General features: G+C 44.3%; 2 protein-coding genes across 3 annotated transcripts in view; both read right to left on the bottom strand.

Moving 5' to 3' along the window:
- LOC132770245 (major histocompatibility complex class I-related gene protein-like) overlaps nt 1–21603 on the bottom strand; it is a 159779-nt gene that overhangs the window by 73635 nt on the left and 64541 nt on the right. The gene's annotated exons all lie outside the window — the stretch shown is intronic.
- Nucleotides 1–21603, bottom strand: part of LOC132769747 (major histocompatibility complex class I-related gene protein-like) — a 240081-nt gene that overhangs the window by 212324 nt on the left and 6154 nt on the right. The window contains exon 2 of the mRNA XM_067465440.1: nt 4803–5087. Within this exon, the coding sequence (XP_067321541.1) occupies nt 4803–5087 (285 nt within the window). The remainder of the gene's footprint in view (nt 1–4802; nt 5088–21603) is intronic.

The following is a 21603-nucleotide window of genomic DNA, read 5'->3' as shown; positions in this document are numbered from 1 at the left end:
GGGGACCTTGTCGAAGGCCTTACTGAAATCCAGGTACGCCACATCCACGGCATTCCCCGCATCTACCCAGCTTGTAGCTCTATCGAAAAAAGAGATCAGATGAGTCTGGCATGACTTGTTTTTGATAAATCCATGTTGACTATTAGCGAAGACCGCATTTGTTTCTAAGTGTTTGCAGACCACTTCCTTAACAATCTTTTCCAGAATCTTGCCTGGTATTGACGTGAGGCTGACCGGACGGTAGTTGTTTGGGTCATCCTTTTTTCCCTTCTTGAAGATTGGGACCACATTGGCCCTCCTCCAATCCGCTGGAACTTTTCCTGTTCTCCAAGAACTCTCAAAGATGGTTGCCAATGGTTCCGAAATGACTTCCGCTAGTTCCTTCAATACTCTTGGGTGTAGTTGATCTGGCCCTGGGGCCTTGAACTCATTTAGAGCGGCCAGGTATTCCTGGACGACTTGTTTCCCAATTTGGAGTTGGATGTCCTCAAATCCCTCATCCACTCCGTGTGCGAAGACCGAGGCAAAGAAGGTATTAAGTAGTTCTGCCTTTTCCCTATCCCCTGTCAGCATTGCCCCATCTTCTCCTCGAAGAGGTCCTATCGCCTCCTTTTTTTTCCTTTTTCTACTGACATAAGAATAGAAGCCCTTTTTATTGTTTTTAATGTCCCTGGCAAGCCTGAGCTCGTTTTGTGCTTTAGCCTTGCGGACCTTTCCCCTACAAGTGTTGGCTATTTGTTTGAATTCTTCTTTGGTGATTTCTCCCCTTTTCCAGTTCTTGTGCATGTCTCTTTTGTGTCTCAGCACAGTTAGAAGTTCTTTGGACATCCATTCTGGCTTCTTTGCACTTGTCCTATTTTTTCTTTTTGTTGGCACGGTTTGCATGTATAAATATGTGAGAGGAAGCCACAGGGAGGAGGGAGCAAGCTTGTTTTCTGCTTCCTTGGAGACTAGGACGCGGAACAATGGCTTCAAACTACAAGAGAGGAGATTCCATCTGAATATTAGGAAGAACTTCCTGACTGTGGGAGCCATTCAGCAGTGGAACTCTCTGCCCCGGAGTGTGGTGGAGGCTCCTTCTTTGGAAGCTTTTAAGAGGAGGCTGGATGGCCATTTGTCAGGGGTGATTTGAATGCAATATTCCTACTTCTTGGCAGGGGGTTGGACTGGATGGCTCATGAGGTCTCTTCCAACTCTTTGATTCTATGATTCTATGAAAAATATTTATCCCCCAAAAAGCCTCAACAACAATCTCCTTGAATGTCTAACAGTGTGTCTATATGACACAATTAACCATAGAACCAACTTAGCACAGATGTATACTATGACTTACTTACTTTAGTCCTCTTTGCAGATCCAATAATTCTATTTATTATTATTAGACTGAATCTAAATGGTTGGCTGCTGCAACCCTCACTGGGCTTTCTGATGCTGAGCCCTGCATTCTGGGCAGGGTCTTCTGAATTCTCTGCCACGGGGGCTTCGCCTTCCCAAACTACATTTCCCAGAATGCTATGTTCTCAGTCTCCCATCCACCCTAGTTAGCTACCCTTCCTTATGGTGACCGGCAAGCAGCCTCAGTTTAACAATAAACTCTTTGGCTTTACCAACGTTGTGTTGTTGAAGGCTTTCATGGCTGGAATCACAGGGTTGTTGTGAGTCTTCTGGGCTGTATGGCCATGTTCCAGAAGCATTCTCTCCTGACATTTTACCCACATCTATGGCAGGCATCCTCAGAGGTTGAGTGGTCTCAACCTCTGAGGATGCCTACCATAGATGTGGGTGAAACATCAGGAAAGAATGCTACTGGAACATGGCCACACAGCCCAGAAGACTCACAGCAACCTTTTACCAAAGTTGCTTAATACTTATACTGAAAATTAAACTGACTTTGGGAGGCTTCTGAATATTAAATAATCTTAACAAAAATTATTGGGGAGTGTTTCGATTCATAAATATTTCTCTCCCTGTTTTTGCTTGTTTCTTAATAGTGATTTGTATACACAAATATAATGAATTACTAATGACTTATTGGACTTAATATTGTTAATAAATATGCTTTCTAATCTGAGACTTTAATACCACTTAGTACTGCAGCTGAAGAAGTGGATTTATATCCATGAAAGCTCATACTGGAATACAATCTAGTTAAGACTGAAATTTGGTGCTGCCACATTTCCTTTTTCCTTCCCCTTCCTTCCTTTTTTTAATACTTGGATTTTGTGTTTCTGTTTCATTTTCTGGACGGTACCATTTGTGGCTGGAAATGGAAGGGAGGCTGTATGTTTGGAGGCATCCAAGTATGAAAAAAGATCAAGTGTTCTCCAAGGACCAAAGTCCACCCTGCCTCTGACTCCACTATATTGTTTTTGTACTTTTAGAATTCCCCCTCCCAAAACAAATCTGGACAAGCCACACATTCCACTCTGAAGAGACCCCCCCCCCTTTACTGGTTGGAGTGTCTGGCTTTCTACCATTAAGAATTCAAATTGTGAGGAATGAGAAGGATATGAAGACACTTCCTCCCTACCCGCCCACTCCATCCTTATCATGGTCTTGAAGACACTCCCTTCACCTGTCCTCAGCAGTGTCTCCTTCCCGTAGTCCAGGTACTTCTGAAGCCACTCAATGCAGTTCCCCTCCAGGTAGTCCTTCAGGTAGTAGTTGCGTGATGACTGAGCATCCCATCTCCTCTTGGTGGTCAGGGCTTCCACATCAGCTGCCGTCCAACTGAGGGTCTCCTTGTCAAAGCTGATGAAGTCCTTCCCATCGTAGGCATACTGTCGATATCCTCCTTTGCTCCCATCTTTCCTCACCTCACAGCCATACATCTGCTGCAGGGTGTGATACCCTGAAAGAGAAATACAGGGGCGGTGGGCATCCAGACTGGATTAGAGGTATCCACTTCTTGTGACCACAACTGACAGATTTCAAGCTTCTCAGAAACAGTAGGCAACTGCAGTCTAAGTAAGTGTGAAACAAGAAAAATAGCCCAGTGTTTTCAGAATCTAATGCTTAATTATCCCAAAATACATCGTATTTATTTAAATACCGTGTTTCCCTGAAAATAAGACATTTTTATTTTTCCTCAAGAAGATTACACTATGGCTTATTTTCAGGGGATGTCTTATTTTTATTAAGTACTAGCCATCCCTGCCATGCGTTGCTGGGTATATGTGTTTTGTGTGTATATTTGTGTATATTTGTATATATGTCTGTTTGTGTGTATATGTGGTTTTGTGCATGAGTTGTAATGTATTTTTTTGTTTTTTGGCTTTTAAGTATCTTCTGCTATGTTTCTCAGTGTTTTTATGAGTGATGGTCACTCGTGGGCCTGATAGGTGTCTCGTGTCCAAATTTGGTGTCGATTCGTCCAGTGGTTTTTGAGTCCCACAAGCTAACATTACATTTTTATTTATATAGATGGTACAACAATCTGCATTTATGATATGATCTCTCTGGGCTCAGTAGCAGAATGCTTGCTGAACCTTTTCCCCTCTTCCCTGGTGTTTATGTGGGGTGAGAGAGACCGACAGGCTGTTGCTGGTCAGTACTGGAGTGCAGCAGCTTTACTGGTGTTTGTCGGGAGTGTGAGAGAGACCCACAGACTGTTGCTGGTTGGGGCTAGGGGAGAGAGACCCACAATGCGGAGTAAATGGCAGCCACAGCTTTACTTCTCTCCCCTGAGGACAATCAATACTTAAAGCAGAGTGTTCTGCTCCTCACTTCACTTGAGACTTTTACTTTCACTTTCTATGTCTCCCTCTATGCCTCAGTTTGCAGCACACACAGAATGACCTGGACCTGACGGGGAGAGATGACCTTGTACTCTGCATAGCCATGCCTATAACTATGCCTTATTTTCAGGGTATGTCTTACATTGCACAAATGCTTAGAAATTCTGCTACGACTTATTTTATGGGTATATCTTAAACGGTATTTCTCTCCTATCTTGCTTCACGGGATTACATTGATCTACATGCAAGAATGTTTTTTTCTGCTTCCTGCCCTCCTGCAGAGGTTACTTTCCCCTTGTTTGCTTGATATTGTTTTATCATGTTGTTCTATGAATTTTATTGTGCTATTTTAAACTATGTTGATCAGGCTTGTCCCCATGTAAGTTGCCCCAAGTCCCTTCAGGGAGATGGAGGCGGGATACATAAATAAAATTGTTGTTGTTGTTGTTGTTGTTGTTGTTGTTGTTGTTGCTCAAAAGTTTGTATTTTACGACCCTTTGAGTGGGAAAGAAGAAAGCCATGAAGCTCCTTTCTCACAATGGCTCAGGCTCACATATAAGATAACTTTTAGGAGTTCGCATATAAGATATGCTCACAATATAAGATAGCTTTGAGGAGCCTTCTAATCAAGGCCTTCCCATTTCATTTCCCATCATACCAGATCAGGGAATTAGCCCACATGAAGCAGGTGAGACATGTAGAACAATCACAGAGTGTCTCAAACCTACACCTTAAAGAGTCTACTGTTGATATACCTCATCCCACTAGGGTATCTATCCAGTTGTTTGTTGCACCATGGCCTACTGGAAATAGTAAATCTGTTTGTTGTGTCTTGCACAGATCATCACCAATGTGGACCATACCATTCCATTAATCTTCAGTACTAAGCTGTTACAAAAAGGTTGCCCCACTTGACGTCTACAGTTTCCAGTTAGACTGTCAAACAGACCAGTGGGGTGAGGTGGAGAAATTCCTCTTTCTCCACCTCACCCCAGAGAGAGATGCCATATTAACCCTGGGAAGGAGATGGCAGATGCCCACTCCCTGCCCTCGGCCGGTACTTACCTCCGCTCTGGTTATAACGATTCCTTGCCGTCACTAGGCTCTCTTTGAAGAACATCTCTGCATTCCGGGACACCTCGGTTTCATCCTCCCAGTAATGGGGATCGTCTTTCCCCACCTTTTTCATCCAGGGAACACAAGGACGTTTCACCCGCACAGTGCTGTCATATTGACAGATCCGCTGGTCATCCATATATCCAACAATGGTGAATGAAGAAAGCAATTCATTATTCTCTGATGCTGCGATATAGAAGTATCTCAAGGAATGGGAGGAAGAGCGTGAGGAGACTGCAAAGGAAGAAAGGGGGAATCATACAAATGTACTGCGGTAGTGCCTGCCGAGAATTCAGTTTAAAAGTTAGTAAAATACTTAAAACTATAAAACTGTTAAAACATATTAACCATAAGAATATATTTAAAAAGTAAAACAAATCTAAAAACATAGCAGATTTAAAACATAACAAAGTGTTGAGTCTTGGTTTCTATACTTATTGACTTTCTCATGGCCATTATTCAAGCTGTTGCGGTCAATTTTGTGTTATGTTATTCTCCTAATGCCTGTGTAAAGAGCCAGGTCTTTAACCTTTTCTGAAGACCAGGAGGTATGGGGAGGGGAGGGAGTCACTGGGGAGGGAGTTCCACAGCTGAGGGGCCACCACTGAAAAGGCCCTGTCTCTTGTCCCCACCAGTTGAGCTTGCGAGGGGGATGAGACCAAGAGCAGAGCCTCTCCTGCCAATCTTATAGAATCATAGAGCTGGAAGAGACCTCATGGGCCATCCAGTCCAATGCATTCAAAGCACCCCCATCAGATGGCCATCCAGCCTCTGTTTAAAAGCTTCCAAAGAAGGAGCCACCACCACATTCCGGGGCAGAGAGTTCCACTGCTGAACAGCTCTCACAGTCGGGAAGTTCTTCCTAATTTTCAGATGGAATCTTATAGTTTGAAACCATTGTTCTGCTCCAGTTGGCTCATAAAGGAAGATACGTTCAGGCAGGTTAGTTGGACCAATCATTAACCACAATAGATCTAATAAAATCAGAAAAAAGACCAGGACTGGGAAGGGCAGCTATGAAGGAACCAGATAATTTATTTATTTCATTTTATTTATTTCAAAGTTTTATATACCGAGCTTCTCACCTCATAAGAGGGACTCAGCCCGGTTTCCAACCATAAAAACACATACAATCGGTAAAATATCAAAATACACATTACAACAAAACATTAAAAAGCACATATATTTAAAACTACAGCGGTCAGTCGTCATACTAAAATCGAATATACACCGTCTTCCATCCAGATCATTGTCTCATTCTTCGAAAGCCTGTAGAAAGAGTCTGTAGTGTCAAAATATATCATTGAATACTAGAGCTAGGATGGTCTAGGTCAGGTATGGGCAAACCTCTTTTGTCAGGCCCTACTCTCTCTTATCATTCTATCCTTCCTTTTTTCTATCTTTTCTTCCTTCCTTCCTTCCTTCCTTCCTTCCTTCATTCCTTCATTCATTCATTCATTCATTCATTCCTTCCTTCCCCTTTGTCTTTTCTTCTTTCTTTCCTCCCCACTCCCTTCCCTCCTTCAATTACCTTCCATCCTTCCCTCCCTCCCTTCTCTTTTTCCTTCCTCCTTTCCTCCTGGGGGATGTTTACCTGGAAGAAGAGATGACTGAGAGGGAGCATGAGAACCAGGTCTCAAGATTTCAAAAGGTGTCCCATTGAGGAGGAAGGGAAACTGACTTTTTGCTGCTCTAGAGACCAGGGCACAAGGGAGCAATGGGTTCAAAGGGCAGGGAAGGAGATTCAACTGAAAAGGTTAGGAAGAACTTCCTGAGAGTAAGAGCTGTTGGAGAGTGGCCTAGACTGCCTGGGAGTGTGTTGGCGTCTCCTTCTCAGGAGGCTTTTCTGCAGAGGCTGTCTATCGGGAGTGCTTTGATTGTGCTTTCCAGCATGGCAGGGGGTTGGACTGGATGGCCCTTGGGGGTCTCTTCCAACTCTAGGATTCTATATCAGGAGTAGGCAATACAGGGTCTGATCAGGAGTAGGCAATACACTTTCTCTCTCCAGTCCACCATCTCATCCTGACCAAGGCCAACTCTTTTGGGATCCAAACATTTCCCAACTTTCCTTCTTTGGGAAACTTGGGGAGAACCCCCTCCTTCCCAGCCAGAGGCGGCCCTAGGTAATTTTCAATGGTAAGCAAAGAGTATTTTGCCCCCCCCCCCCCAAACCAATCATTGATAGATATTTTCTGTTTGTCGTGGGAGTTCTGTGTGCCATATTTGGTTCAATTCCATCATTGGTGGAGTTCAGAATGCTCTTTGATTGTAGGTGAACTATACATCCCAGCAACTACACTTGTCGCACTTGCTCCCTTGCCTGGCCCGCTTTGAGTCCAGAGGCATGCCTGAAGACCTCAGCGTGTGCACCGAAAGTAACCTCTTCTCCTGACTTTCTCCTCAGCCATTGGGACCAAGAGAGAGAGAGGTGGAGATGCCCACCTTTCCTGAAGGTAGGCGCAAAAACAAAGGAGGGAGCGGAGGTGGGAGATACCTCCAGCCGGAGGGTCTCTCTCTCTCTCTCTCTTTGCAAAGGCTCATTATTATGAAAACAATAACAAAAACCTGAGATTATTTGCCAGGTTGGTCAAGAAAAAAGCACAAGAATATTGATATGAAGCCTTTGCTCCATAAAGGGAAAGCCAATAGGCCTGGGTAACAACGGAAAAATTTGTTTCTAAAATCGATTCGTTTTTTTGGGGTTTTTGCGTTTCGATTTTAAAAAGAATTCCGAAATTTTTCTTTTAAAAAGTTCGATATTTACGAAATTTCGTAAATGTTAAAAAAATTACGAAACAATAACGAATCAATTTCGAAACAATAACAAATCAATTCATTAATGGCGGACGCGACCCCGAAATACGCTAAAAAACCTCCAAATGGGACATGGGGAACTTCTGAAGCTTCCCTCTCCCTCTGTTGTTGACTGTTGGTGTGATATTATAATTTTTTTTCACTAATTAAACAAAAAACAACTATAAAACTTGCCCCAGACATGCGGAAATAATAACAAAACGACTTCAAAACGATAACGAAACGAATACATAACGAATCCGAAACAATTACGAAACGAATTTAAAAATTCGTTTCGTTTTTAAGTTGCTCCAGAATGGTTTGTTATCAAAAAAAATAACGAATTTTTAACGAATTACGAATTAACGAAACGAAACCGCCCAGCCCTAAAAGCCAACATTTATACTGCGGGACATCATGCAGAAGCCATTATACAAAATAAGAGAAGGGATTCTTCTAAACAAGGATGTGCCCACTTTTACCATTGTTATTTGTGATAGTGATAGAGTCTTTGGTTAACTGAATCAAAGAACATCCTACAAGGCCCTGTAATTAATAGAGCAGAACAAAAAAAAAACCCCAATCTTTTGGTCTTTCTAGACAACATTGTTTACTTACTTACTTAGGTGATCCCTCGTTTTCCGAGGATGATTGTCTTCCAACATTCTTGTGGGTCCGTATGTGGCTGTGGAGCCCTATTCTTGCTCTGTATCTTCTTCCGCAGTGAGGGCATTGGTTTCCAGGTGGGAGGCGGTCCCGGTCGGGGTTAGCTTGATGCGCCTTCCTCTTGGCACGCTTCTCCCTTTCGCCCTCCATTCGTGCCTCCTCAAATTCTGCAGCACTGCTGGTCACAGCTGACCTCCAGCTGGAGCGGTCAAGGGCCAGGGTTTCCCAGTTCACAGTGTCTATGCCAGAGTTTTTAAGGTTGTCTTTGAGCCCGTCTTTAAATCTCTTTTCCTGTCCACTAACATTCCATTTTCCGTTCTTGAGTTCGGAGTAAAGCAACTGCTTTGGGAGACGGTGGTTGGGCATCCGGACAACGTGGCCGGTCCAGCGGAGTTGGTGGCGGAGGACCATCGCTTCAATGCTGGTGGTCTTTGCTTCTTCCAGCACACTGACGTTTGTCCGCTTGTCTTCCCAGGAGATTTGCAGGATTTTCCGGAGGCAGCTCTGATGGAATCATTCCAGGAGTTGCATGTGACGTCTGTAGACAGTCCACGTCTCACAGGCATAGAGCAGGGTTGGGAGGACAATAGCTTTATAGACAAGCACCTTGGTATCCCTACGGATGTCCCGGTCCTCAAACACTCTCTGCTTCATTCGGAAAAATGCTGCGCTTGCAGAGCTCAGGCGGTGTTGTATTTCAGTGTCAATGTTGACTTTGGTGGAGAGGTGGCTCCCAAGGTAGCGGAAATGATCAACATTTTCTAATGTTACACCATTAAGCTGTATCTCTGGCATTGGGGAGGGGATGGCCGGCCATGTTCAATGAGAGGCCGAGCTTCTCGTATGCTTCTGCAAAGGTGTTTAGAGTGGCTTGTAGATCTTCTTCTGAATGCGCACAGACGACGTTGTCATCAGCATACTGGAGTTCTATAACAGATGTTGTTGTAACCTTGGTTTTGGCTTTCAGTCTGCTGAGGTTGAATAGCTTGCCATCTGTCCAATAGATGATTTCCACTCCGGTGGGAAGCTTCCCATCAACAAGGTGAAGTATCATAGCGATGAAGATGGAGAATAAAGTTGGGGCAATAACACATCCCTGTTTGACACCGGATTCCACCTTAAATGGGTCACTTTGGGAGCCACTGCTGTCCAAAACTGTTGCCATCATGTCATCATGGAGGAGCCGCAGAATGTTCACAAATTTGTTTGGGCACCCGATTTTGTGGAGGATGGTCGAGAGAGCGCTGCGATTCACTGTGTCGAATGCCTTTGCAAGGTCGATGAATGCCATGTACAGAGGTTGGTTTTGTTCCCTGCATTTTTCTTGGAGCTGTCGTGCAGTGAAGATCATGTCCACGGTTCCTCTGAAGGGGCGGAAGCCGTTCTGGGATTTTGGGAGGGTGTCTTCTGAGAGGGGCAGAAGGCGGTTTGCAAGGATTCTTGCGAGGATTTTCCCAGCGGAGGTTAGAAGGGAGATACCTCGATAGTTTCCGCAGTCTGTTCTTTCACCTTTTTTGAAGAGGGTGATGATGGTGGCGTCCTTGAAATCTGCTGGGATTTTCTCGGTCACCCACACTTTTTCTATGAGCTGGTGGAGTTAGTGTGTCAGCGCAGGTCCTCCCTCTTTAAAGATTTCAGCAGGGATCCCATCTGGTCCACTGGCTTTGTTATTCTTCTGTTGGCTGATGGCATTGCTGACTTCTTCCAAACTAGGCAGTGCTGCAAGCTCATCCCTGGTTTGTTGTTGTGGGATTTGTGAGAGGACCTCTTCGGCTACATTGGAGCTGCGGTTAGGAGGCTTTGGTAGTGTTCTTTCCAACGTAGTGCAATTGATTTTTGGTCCTTCAGGAGTTTGGTTCCATCTGATGAGCGTAGAGGCTGTATGCCATGGTTTCTTGGTCCATAGATGACCTTTGTGGCTTTGAAAAATCCCTAAGCATCATGGGTATCTGCCAGGTGTTGGATTTCTTCAGCCTTCTTTGTCCACCAGATGTTCTTGAGTTCTCTTGTCCTTCTTTGGACCTCAGCTTTTGTGCTGGCATAGATCTTTTTCTTAGCAGCATAGTTGATGTCTCTCTGCCATGTTTGGAAGGCTTTCCTTTTCTTGTCAATTAGCTGTTGGATCTCGATGTCATTTTCGTCAAACCAGTCTTGATGTTTCTTGGTTTGATATCCAATAGTTTCTTCGCAGGCTTGGATGATGGAGGTTTTCAGTTTGTTCCAGTGTTCCTCAACATTTTCGGGGTGTTCTGTGGGTAGATGGTCCTTGAGTGCTGTTTGGAGATGGGCTCGTCTGGAGGGCTCCTGAAGGGCTTGGGTGTTCATTTTGCACCTTGTCTTCCTTCCTTGGAGTCTGCGCTTGGGGGCAATCTTGATAGCCATCGAGGATCTAATTAGCCTGTGGTCAGTCCAGCAGTCGTCAGCACCTGTCATGGCTCTTGTGAGGAGCATGTCACGGCGGTCTCTGGCACGTGTGATTACATAGTCTAAGAGGTGCCAATGCTCTGACAACATTGTTTAATCACCCACCCTCCTCATCACTCAGACCATAGAGAAATATGTAGACATTTGCATAAATTTTCCGTAAATCAAAAACACTTTGCCTAAATGCTTCACTCGGTATTTAAAAGAAAAGGTCTCTTTGGCCTTCAATTATAACATTTTTGATTGCTATATCCAGCAGTACAGCAGTATGTGTGAAAAAAGATCTTGGGAGTTCTCGTGGACAACAAGTTAAACATGAGCCAATAAAAAAAAAGCCAATTGGACTTTGGCCTGCATCAATAGGAGTTTAGTGTCTAGATCCAGGGAAGTCATGCTCCCCCTCTGTTCTACCCTGGTCCAAACACACCTGGAATCACACTGTGTCCAATTCTGGGCACCACAATTGAAGGGAGATGTTGACTCTAAGCAGGAATATGTCCAGAGGAGGGCGACTCAAAAGATCAAGGGTCTGGAGAACAAACCCTATGAGGAGCAGCTTCAAGAGCTGGGCGTGTTTGGCCTGCAGAATAAAAGGCTGAGAGGAGACACAATGAGGGCCATGGATCAATGTGTGAGGGGAAGTCCTAGGGAGGAGGGAGCAGGTTTGTTTTCTGTTTCCTTGGAGACTAGGACACAATGAAGCAATGGCTTCAAACTAAAAGAAAGGAGATTCCACCTGAACATTAGGAAGAACTTCCTGACTGTGAGAGAGAGCTGTTCAGCAGTGGAACTCTCTGCCCCAAAGAGTGGTGGAGGCTCCTTCTTTGAAGGCTTTTAAGCAGAGGCTGGTTGTCCATCTGTCAGGGTTGCTTTGATTACGATTTTCCTGCTTCTTGGCAGAATGGGGTTGGAATGGATGGCACTGCAGACTACTTCAACTGGAAAAGTCAGCCATAGCAGAACACCTGATGAACCAACCTGGACACAGAATAGTATTTGAGAACACAGAAATGCTGCACCACCATGTCAGGATACACAGAGAAGCCATTGAAATCCGTAAGCATGTGGACAATTTCAACAGGGCAGTCTCCAGGGCAGCAGATACGTGACTTCCTCTCACGTATTTATACATGGCTATCATGTCTCCTCTCGGCCTTCTTCAGACTAAGCGTGCCCAGCTCTTTAAGCTGCTCCTCATAGGGCTTGTTCTCCAGACCCTGGATCCTTCGAGTCGCCCTCTTCCTCTGGACACATTCCAGCTTAGAGTCATCATCTCCCTTAAATTGCGGTGCCCAGAATTCGACACAGTGTGATTCCAGGTAAAGTGGTCTGACCAAGGCAGAAAAGAGCATGGGGTGCATGACTTCCCTGGATCAAGCTTCTGTTTTGCTACCCTAGAGTCTAGGACGCAATGGAACACTGGCTTCAAACTACAGGGAAAAAAGGAAATTCCACCTGAACATGAGGAAGAACTTCCTGACTGTAATAGAGAGAGCTGTTCAGCAGTGGGACTCTTTCTCTGCCTTGGAGGGAGTGTGGTGGAGGCTCCTTCTTTGAAGGCTTTGAAGCAGAGGCTGGATGGCCATCTGTCGGGGGTGCCTTGAACGTGATTTTCCTGCTTCTTGGCAGAATGGGGTTGGACTGGATGGCCCACCAGGTCTCTTCCAACTCTAGGATTCTATGATTCTATGATCTACGGTCCAGACTGGAAGAGAAACAATGGGACTTCATCTGGAAAACCCAAGTGTATAAATCAATTTCAGCAAAAGCAAGAGAAAATACTTTGAAAGCTTTATGTCCAGATGGTACTATTATCCACTTAAACTACATACAATCAATAATGGAATTCCCAAATTATGTTGGAGAAAGTGAGGAGAAAAGGGGGAATTGGAGCCACGTGTGGCTAACATGACCCAAAGTATGAAGATTCTGAGATAGGTAAGGCAAATAGTGGAGAAACAATACAGTTCAGGGGAGCATTGCTAATGATAATAAGAATAAGGATTTGGTTGGTAAACAAAGATCTTATACTATTCGTGTTATGTGCTGCAAGACTCAAAATAGTCAAAACTTTGGGAAAAACTGTAAGGGATCACGGGTGTAGGGTGCGGGGTCCCTTTTCAAAGAAAATTGGTTCATGTAAGACACCATTTAATCAAGCTGATCAACATGAGACAGACAGAAGAACTGTTTGTGCTTTCAAAGACTGCCCGCCCCCTCCTATGTTTCTGCTGACATTTATACTCAAGTAATACGTCATAGAAAGTACTCTCTTTCCAGTCCCCTTCCCTTGATATCTTGATGGAAAGTACCTTCTTGTACCTGCAGACTCTGTGCTTAACCTTTGCACTTCGTATGTATGACCTCTACATGATGCCTCTTATTTTTAAAACATTTTCTTCCGTGTTGCTCCTTTTCTACAGAGAAAGGGTATATTTATCTTTTGATGTTAATTTCATTCAAAGACCCTTTCAAAACTAGAGCATTTGACAATAAAGAATTGATTTTATTTACCCAGTTGGTTAAATTGATTAAACATAGCATAATTGGAAAAGCTAACTTATAAGCAAAGACTAGCTGTACCCTGCCACGCGTTGCTGTGGCCCATTGTGGAGAAATGGGAAAGAAAGAAAAGAGGAAGAGCTGGTTTCTAAGCTATCAATACACAACCGAAGTGGCAAAGTGTCAACCTAAGACAGGTCCATTTCAGTCTCCTCGAGGTCAAAGGGTTCTATGGATGTGTGGAAGGGCCCTGAGTCCACACTGCCATATAACCCAGTTCAAAGAAATTATATAGGTATTGTTGTCATTATAGACATATAGATATTATTATAGGCGTTTAGATATTATTATTATAGATACAAATATTATTATTAAAGCTATATAGGTATTAGTATTATAGATTTTATTCATTTATGAATTTCATATCCAAAGCATTGCATAAATTAGTATAAAACTGAGTAAAAATAGAAGGAGCAGAGGGCTCAATATCTTTTGAGCAAAAACAGGCAACAGATGAATGGATTTTATTAGAGACCTATCGATATTATTAGACACTAGCTTGGGGACCCAGCGCTGCCCGGGTTATTAGAGAAAGTGGGTAATGGCGGTTCTGTATGCCAAGTTTGGTCTTTATTGGTCAATGGATGACGGTTGCATTGTTTTCAGGAACCAAGTGATGGTACTGCAAGTCCCATCATCCATGGTCAACCCTCCTCCAAACAGCAGTAGGATATAGAGTGGATCATGGGGGCTCTGTGTGCCAAGTTTAGTCTTTATCAGTCATTGGATGAGGGTGGCAGTGGTTTCAGTAAGTGAGTGAAGGTACTGCAAGTCCCATCATCCAAAGTCCATCCTCCTTCAAACTGCAGCAGGATGCAGAGTTGGGTCATGGGGGCTCTGTGTGCTAAGTTTGGTCTTTATCAGTCACTGGATTAGGGTCGCAGTAGTTTCAGGAAGTGAGTGAAGGTACTGCAAGTCCCATCATCCATGGTCAACCTTCCTCCAAACAGCACCGGGATGTAGAGTGGGTCATGGGGACTCTGTGTGCCAAGTTTGGTCTTGATCAGACATTAGATGAGGGTTGCAGCAGTCTTGGGAAGGGAGTGGTGGGACTTGAAGTCCCATCATCCATGGTCTGTCCTCCTCGAAAGTGCACCACGATGTAGAGTGGGTCATGGGGACTCTGTGTGCCAAGTTTGGTCTTGATCGGACATTAGATGAGGGTTGCAGCAGTCTTGGGAAGGGAGTGGAGGGACTTGAAGTCCCATCATCCATGGTCTGTCCTCCTCGAAAGTGCACCACGATGTAGAGTGGGTCATGGGGACTCTGTGTGCCAAGTTTGGTCTTGATCAGTCATTGGCGAGGGTCTCAGTGATCTCAGGAAGTGAGTGAAGTGACTGCAAGTCCCATAATCCATGGTCCATCCCTGGCCAAACCACACCAGGACATAAGGTGGGTCATGAGAGGTCTATGTGCCAAGTTTGGTCCTGATCAGTCATTGGATGAGGTTAACAGCAGTCTCAGAATGTGAGTGATGGTACTGCAAGTCCCATCATCCATGGTTCACCCTCCTCCAAACTGCAGTAGGATGTAGAGTGGGTGATGGGGGCTCTGTGTGCCAAGTTTGGTCTGTATTGGTAATTTTCTGACAGAGCCTGGCCTTTTCCTTTCCTCTCTTTGTCATCTCGGAATCTTGGAATTGAGGCTGGCCAATCAGAGACCATATGCAAATTTCCTTCTCATGTCCCCGTTTCTGCCATGAACCCTTTTCTCCACCAGGGGCTCCTGTTGAAGCAGGCCAATCAGGGACCATATGCAAATAGCACCACAGCAGCAGCCAATCAGAATCTTGGAACTTTCAGGCTGGCCAATCGGAACGCTGGCACATATTCCTCCCGCCACACCGCCACACATCTGCCGCATACAAGTTTTGACTTTTATTATATACATAGATAGATATAGATGTGATTATTTTATTGTGATTTTTATAGATATTATATAGCTACTATTATTATGCTTTTGAGCTGTGGTGTTGGAGGAAAGTGCTGAGAGTGCCTTGGACTGCGAGAAGATCCAACCAGTCCATCCTCCAGGAAATAAAGCCCGACTGCTCACTGGAGGGAAAGATACTAGAGACAAAATTGAAGTCCTTTGGCCACATCATGAGGAGACAGGAAAGCCTAGAGAAGACAATGATGCTGGGGAAAGTGGAAGGCAAAAGGAAGAGGGGCCGACCAAGGGCAAGATGGATGGATGGCATCCTTGAAGTGACTGGACTGACCTTGAGGGAGCTGGGGGTGGTGACGGCCGACAGGGAGCTCTGGCGTGGGCTGGTCCATGAGGTCACGAAGAGTCGGAGACGACTGAACGAATGAACAACAAAATAGATATTATTATACTTTATATAGATATTATTATTATTGTTGTAGACATAGATATTATAGGCATATAGGTATTATTGTTATAAATGTTCAGATATTTTTGACAGACAGATATTATAATTATAGACATATGGATATTATTATAGACCTGTAGATATTATTATAGGCATATAGACATTTATTTATTTATTTATTTATTTCGGTTTCTTCTACTCCGCCCTTCTCACCCCGAAGGGCACTCAGGGCGGCTTACAAAAGCAAAGGCACAATTTGATGCCTGCATCACATAACAGTCAAAAACAGAAATAGCATCAATTCACAGTTAAACAACAATTCCTACATTACAACTATAAAAACCAATAAAATCAATAAAATTACAGACATATAGATATTATGATAGAAATGTAGTTATTATTGTTAAAGACATATAGATATTATAGACATATATATTATTAGGGATTGATAGGTATTATTATGATGGATATATAGATATTATTATTATTGTACATATATTATAGCCCAGCGTTGCTATAAAGTAAAAATGGATGGCCATCTTTTGGGAGTGTTTTGATTCTGTCTTCCTGGACAGCCTTTGCTAACTCACAGAGCGTGCCTTTTTGTCCCTTCTTTGAATACTGGACTTCATTTCCCAGAATGCCTTCCCATTCTGGGGACACACACACACACACAGAATCCCTCTGAGTTCCCAGCAGCCCAGCGGAGGCAAGAAGAAAAGGAACACTCCCTCCCTCCCTCTCTCTCTCAATCCTTTGGGAAGGGAGAGGCAGGGGGTAGGCAGAGGGATAGATAGATCGGCCACCTTTCCCTCTCTTGTGCCGTGCCTCCCTCTCTCTCAGCGGTTGGGGTTTTTTCCCTCGTGCAGGAGCAAGGGGTGAGGGAGAGTGTTCTTTTAACACAGGCTCTATATAGGCATTTAGCCTTGTGGGGGTAAGTTCTTTCTAGTTAATTATTGTTTATTTTTTTGAGTGGAGAACATAAATTGGGATGTTAGGTGTATCATGTCCAAATTTGGTGTCAATTCCCCCAGTGGTTCTTGAGTTCTGATGGTAGCACAAATGAACATTACATTTTTATTTATATAGATTACCAAAAGGAGAACTAGAAGATCTATTTAGATAATACATGGCAGCCAATAACTAACCCTTTTTTTTGTAAAACTAACAGAAAGTTCAGATTATTAAATGATCAAGAAAGACTGTTGATGAACCATTAGAAAACATATTTCAGTAATTATATGTAATGGATGTTGTAGTATATAACGGATAGAGCTGTATTGTATGCGACAGACAGTATGTGAACAATGGAGTGAGTATAGACCTGCGAACAGGTGATGTAGCTAAACAATTGGATTATGTGAAATGTTTTGAAAATAGTAAATAAACCTTTTTAATTACAAAATTAAAATTTAAACACTGAAAAGACTGAAATTTGGGCTTTTAATAAAATGGAATAGCTAAAACCTGTTTAAGGAATAAAATTTAAGTATCAATAAGTGCATGAAGACCTGTTCTTTTTTACTGCAGCTTTGAAAAAGCAGACATGGAAAGGGAAGCAAGAATTTATAGTAATAATAGGTACAGTTACTATTAGGGTTGTGCACAGATCCATTTTCAAAAACGCTCTTCGGCTGGTTCGGCTGGTTCAGATGCCCATAACAGCATGGGCTCCACCACTATTTTTTTTTCAGTTGCAATAGAACAGTGGCTGTCAAAACATGGCTGCTTTTAATTTCTTTCGGTTGCACATGGGATGTGGGGAGGGAGACAGATGCTAGAAGGGAAAGAGTGGTTTCTTAACCCTGTTGCCTTAAACCCAGGTCTTCTTGAAAGACAGAAGGAAAAGGATCCCAGGACAGGGGTTTCTTGAGCCTTTGCCTTAAACCTAGGTCTCCTTGAAAGACAGAAGGGAAAGGATCCCAGGAATGGGGGTTTCTTAATCTGATGCTTTTAATCCAGTTCTTAACAATAACAACAACAATGGATGTGACTCAAAAATGGAACTTTGAAAAAGGAGACTGAGGGCCTGATGCTTGCAGCCCAAGAACAAGCCATTAGAATCAATGCCATCCGAGCCAAAACTGAAAAGTCAACAAGAGATCCCAAGTGTAGACTCTGCAAGGAAGCAGATGAAACAATAGATCCCATCCTCAGTTGCTGCAAGAAGATCGTGCAGACAGACTCCAAGCAGAGGCACAACACCGTTGCTCAGATGAGTCATTGGGACTTGTGCCACAAACACCATCTGCCTGCAACAAAGAAATGGTGGGATCACAAACTGGAAAAAGTTACAGAAAGTGAACACGTCAAACTACTCTGGGACTTCCGAATTCAGACAGACAGTTTTGGAGCACAATACGCCTGACCTCACAATCGTGTTAAAAAACCAAGTATGAATCATCAATGTTGCAATCCCAGGTGACAGCAGGATTGAAGAGAAACAACTGGAAAAACTGACACAATATGAGGACTTAAAGATTGAACTGCAAAGACTCTGGCACAAGCCAGTAAAGGTGGTCCCAGTGGTGATCAACACACTGGGATTAGTGCCTAAAGACCTTGGCCTGCACTTAAACACAATCAGTGCTGACAAAATTACCATCTGCCAGCTGCAAAAGACCACCTTACTGGGATCTGCACGCATTATTCGCTGATACACCACAGTCCTAGACACTTGTGAAGTTTCCAATGTGCGAGCAAATACAAAAGCCAGCATAGTGATCTTGTTTGCTGTGCAATCTTGATGTGTATATGATGATGATGATGATGATGATGATGATGATGATGATGATGATGATGATGGAAAAACTCAGCCGCTATCAAGACCTCAAAATTGAACTGCAAAGGCTCTGGCATAAACCAGTAAAGGTGGTCCCAGTTGTCATTGGTGCACTGGGTGCCGTGCCAAAAGACCTCAGCCGGCATTTGGAAACAATAAACATCAACAAAATCACAATCACAATCTGTCAACTGCAAAAGGCCGCCTGATTTGGATCTGCACACATCATTCAAAAATACATCACACAGTCCTAGACGCTTGGAAAGTGTTCGACTTCCATACGAAATCCAGCATATAGATCTCGTTTGCTGTGACATACTGTGCTTTTGTGTCAATAATAATAATAATAATAATTTATATTCCGCCCCATGTCCCCGGAAGGACTCAGGGCAAATTAAAGCATATAAGGATAAACGATCCCAGAAAGAGTAGTATCTTAATTCTGATGCTTTTAATCCAGTTCTTAATGAAGGATATAAGAACAAACAATGCCTAAAATGATGGAAAGGGGGGCTTGGGAAGTCCACGCCATTGGTGCCAATCAGGCCCGTAGCCAGGATTTCGATTCGGGCGGGGGGGGGGGGGGGGATCTGAGTTTGATTGGGGGGGGCTGAGTCTGGGTGAAAGAGGGTCTACCCTAGCAAACCTTTTGTTTTGTTACCCCAATACCCCCATATTTATTATTATTATTATTATTATTATTATTAACTTTATTTGTACCCCGCTAGCATCTCCCGAAGAACTCGATGCAGCTTACAAAGGCCAAGGCCTCACACACAATATAACAATATAACACCAAAAGCAAATTAAAAACAATTAAAGCAGTATTAAACGACATACAATAAACAATACATCAAGACATAATAAAACTGGGCCAGGCCAGAGTAGTGGGTACAAGATTAAAAGTGCTGATGTGGCAGGTGGTATACGAGGATTATAGGGCAAGTGCAGTGTGCGATGTGCAGTAATCTTAGTTCTACTAAAGTGCTTCGAGGACTTGTTATTGGAGATTCCTATTCTGGAAAGGCACATAGGAACAGCCAGGTCTTCAAGTTCTTTCTAAAGACTGCCAATGTAGGGGCCTGTCTAAGATCTTTTGGGAGGGTGTTCCAGAGTCGGGGGGCCACCACAGAAAAGGCCCTGTCTCGTGTCCCCACTAAACGCGCTTGTGACGCAGGTGGAATCACGAGCAGGGCCTCTCCGGATGACCGAAGTGAACGTGTGGGTTCATAGACAGAGACGCGGTCACTCAGGTAGGCAGGTCCCAAACCGTTTAGGGCTTTGTAGGTAAGCACCTGCACCTTGAATTGGGCTCGGAAGATAAATACATATGAGATATATTGAGCATAGTGATCAGATCATGATATGAAAAAACATAATAGTTAAAATAATGTACCAGTAAGGCCTTTTCGCAGACCACCATGAGAATTCCAGGGGGGGCTCAAGCCCCCCAGCCCCCCCCCCCCCCCCCGGCTACATGCCTGGTACTTACTTACTTACTTACTTACTTAGGCGATCCCTCGTTGGACGAGTAAGATGGTCTTCCATTATGGATTTCCCTGCGGGTTTGGAGGTGGCTGTGGAGCCCTATTCTTGCTCTGCATCTTCTTCCGCAGTGAGGGCATTGGTTTCCAGGTGGAAGGCGGTCCCGGTCGGGGTTGGCTTGACGCGCCTTCCTCCTGGCACGTTTCTCTCTTTCACCCTCCACTCGTGCCTCCTCGAATTCTGTAGCACTGCTGGTCACAGCTGACCTCCACCTGGAGCGCTCAAGGGCCAGGGCTTCCCAGTTCTCAGTGTCTATGCCAGAGTTTTTAAGGTTGGCTTTGAGCCCATCTTTCAATCTCTTTTCCTGTCCACCAACATTCCGTTTTCCGTTCTTGAGTTCGGAGTAGAGCAACTGCTTTGGGAGACGGAGGTCAGGCATCCGGACAACGTGGCCAGCCCAGCGGTGTTGATGTTGGAGGGCCATCGCTTCAATGCTGGTGGTCTTTGCTTCTTCCAGCACGCTGACGTTTGTCCGCTTGTCTTCCCAGGAGATTTGCAGGATTTTCTGGAGGCAGCGCTGATGGAATAGTTCCAGGAGTTGCATGTGACGTCTGTAGACAGTCCACGTCTCACAGGCATAGAGCAGGGTTGGGAGGACAATACCTTTATAGACAAGCACCTTGGTCTCCCTACGGATGTCCCAGTCCTCAAACACTCTCTGCTTCATTCTGGAAAATGCTGCACTTGCAGAGCTCAGGCGGTGTTGTATTTCAGCATCGATGTTGACTTTGGTGGAGAGGTGGCTGCCAAGGTAGCGGAAATGGTCAATATTTTCTAATGTTACACCATTAAGCTGTATCTCTGGCATTGGGGAGGAGTTGGCTGGTGACTGCTGGAAGAGCACTTTGGTTTTCTCGATGTTCAGTGACAGGCCAAGCTTCGTGTATGCTTCTGCGAAGGTGTTTAGAGTGGCTTGTAGATCTTCTTCTGTATGCGCACAGACGACATTGTCATCAGCATACTGGAGTTCTATAACAGATGTTGTTGTAACTTTGGTTTTGGCTTTCAGTCTGCTGAGGTTAAACAGCTTGCCATCTGTCCGATAGATGATTTCCACTCCGGTGGGAAGCTTCCCATCAACAAGACGAAGTATCATAGCAATGAAGATGGAGAATAGAGTTGGGGCAATAACACATCCCTGTTTGACACCTGATTTCACCTTAAATGGGTCACTCTGGGAGCCATTGCTGTCCAAGACTGTTGCCATCATGTCATCGTGGAGGAGTGGCAGGATGTTCACAAATTTGTTAGGGCACCCGATTTTTTGGAGGATGGTCCAGAGAGCGCTGCGATTCACTGTGTCGAATGCCTTGGCAAGGTCGATGAATGCCATGTACAGAGGTTGGTTTTGTTCCCTGCATTTTTCTTGGAGCTGTCGTGCAGTGAAGATCATGTCCACGGTTCCTCTGGAGGGGCGGAAGCCGTTCTGGGATTCTGGGAGGATGTCTTCTGAGAGGGGCAGAAGGCGGTTTGCAAGGATTCTTACGAGGATTTTCCCAGCGGAGGTTAGAAGGGAGATACCTCGATAGTTTCCGCAGTCTGTTCTTTCCCCTTTTTTGAAGAGGGTGATGATGGTGGCATCCTTGAAATCTGCTGGGATTTTCTCGGTCACCCACATTTTTTCTATGAGCTGGTGGAGTTGG

This window comes from Anolis sagrei, chromosome 2, assembly GCF_037176765.1.
Source record: "Anolis sagrei isolate rAnoSag1 chromosome 2, rAnoSag1.mat, whole genome shotgun sequence".
NCBI classification, from domain to species: domain Eukaryota; kingdom Metazoa; phylum Chordata; class Lepidosauria; order Squamata; family Dactyloidae; genus Anolis; species Anolis sagrei.
Note: the sequence above shows the minus strand (reverse complement) of the source record. Positions and strands in the feature narration are given on the sequence as shown.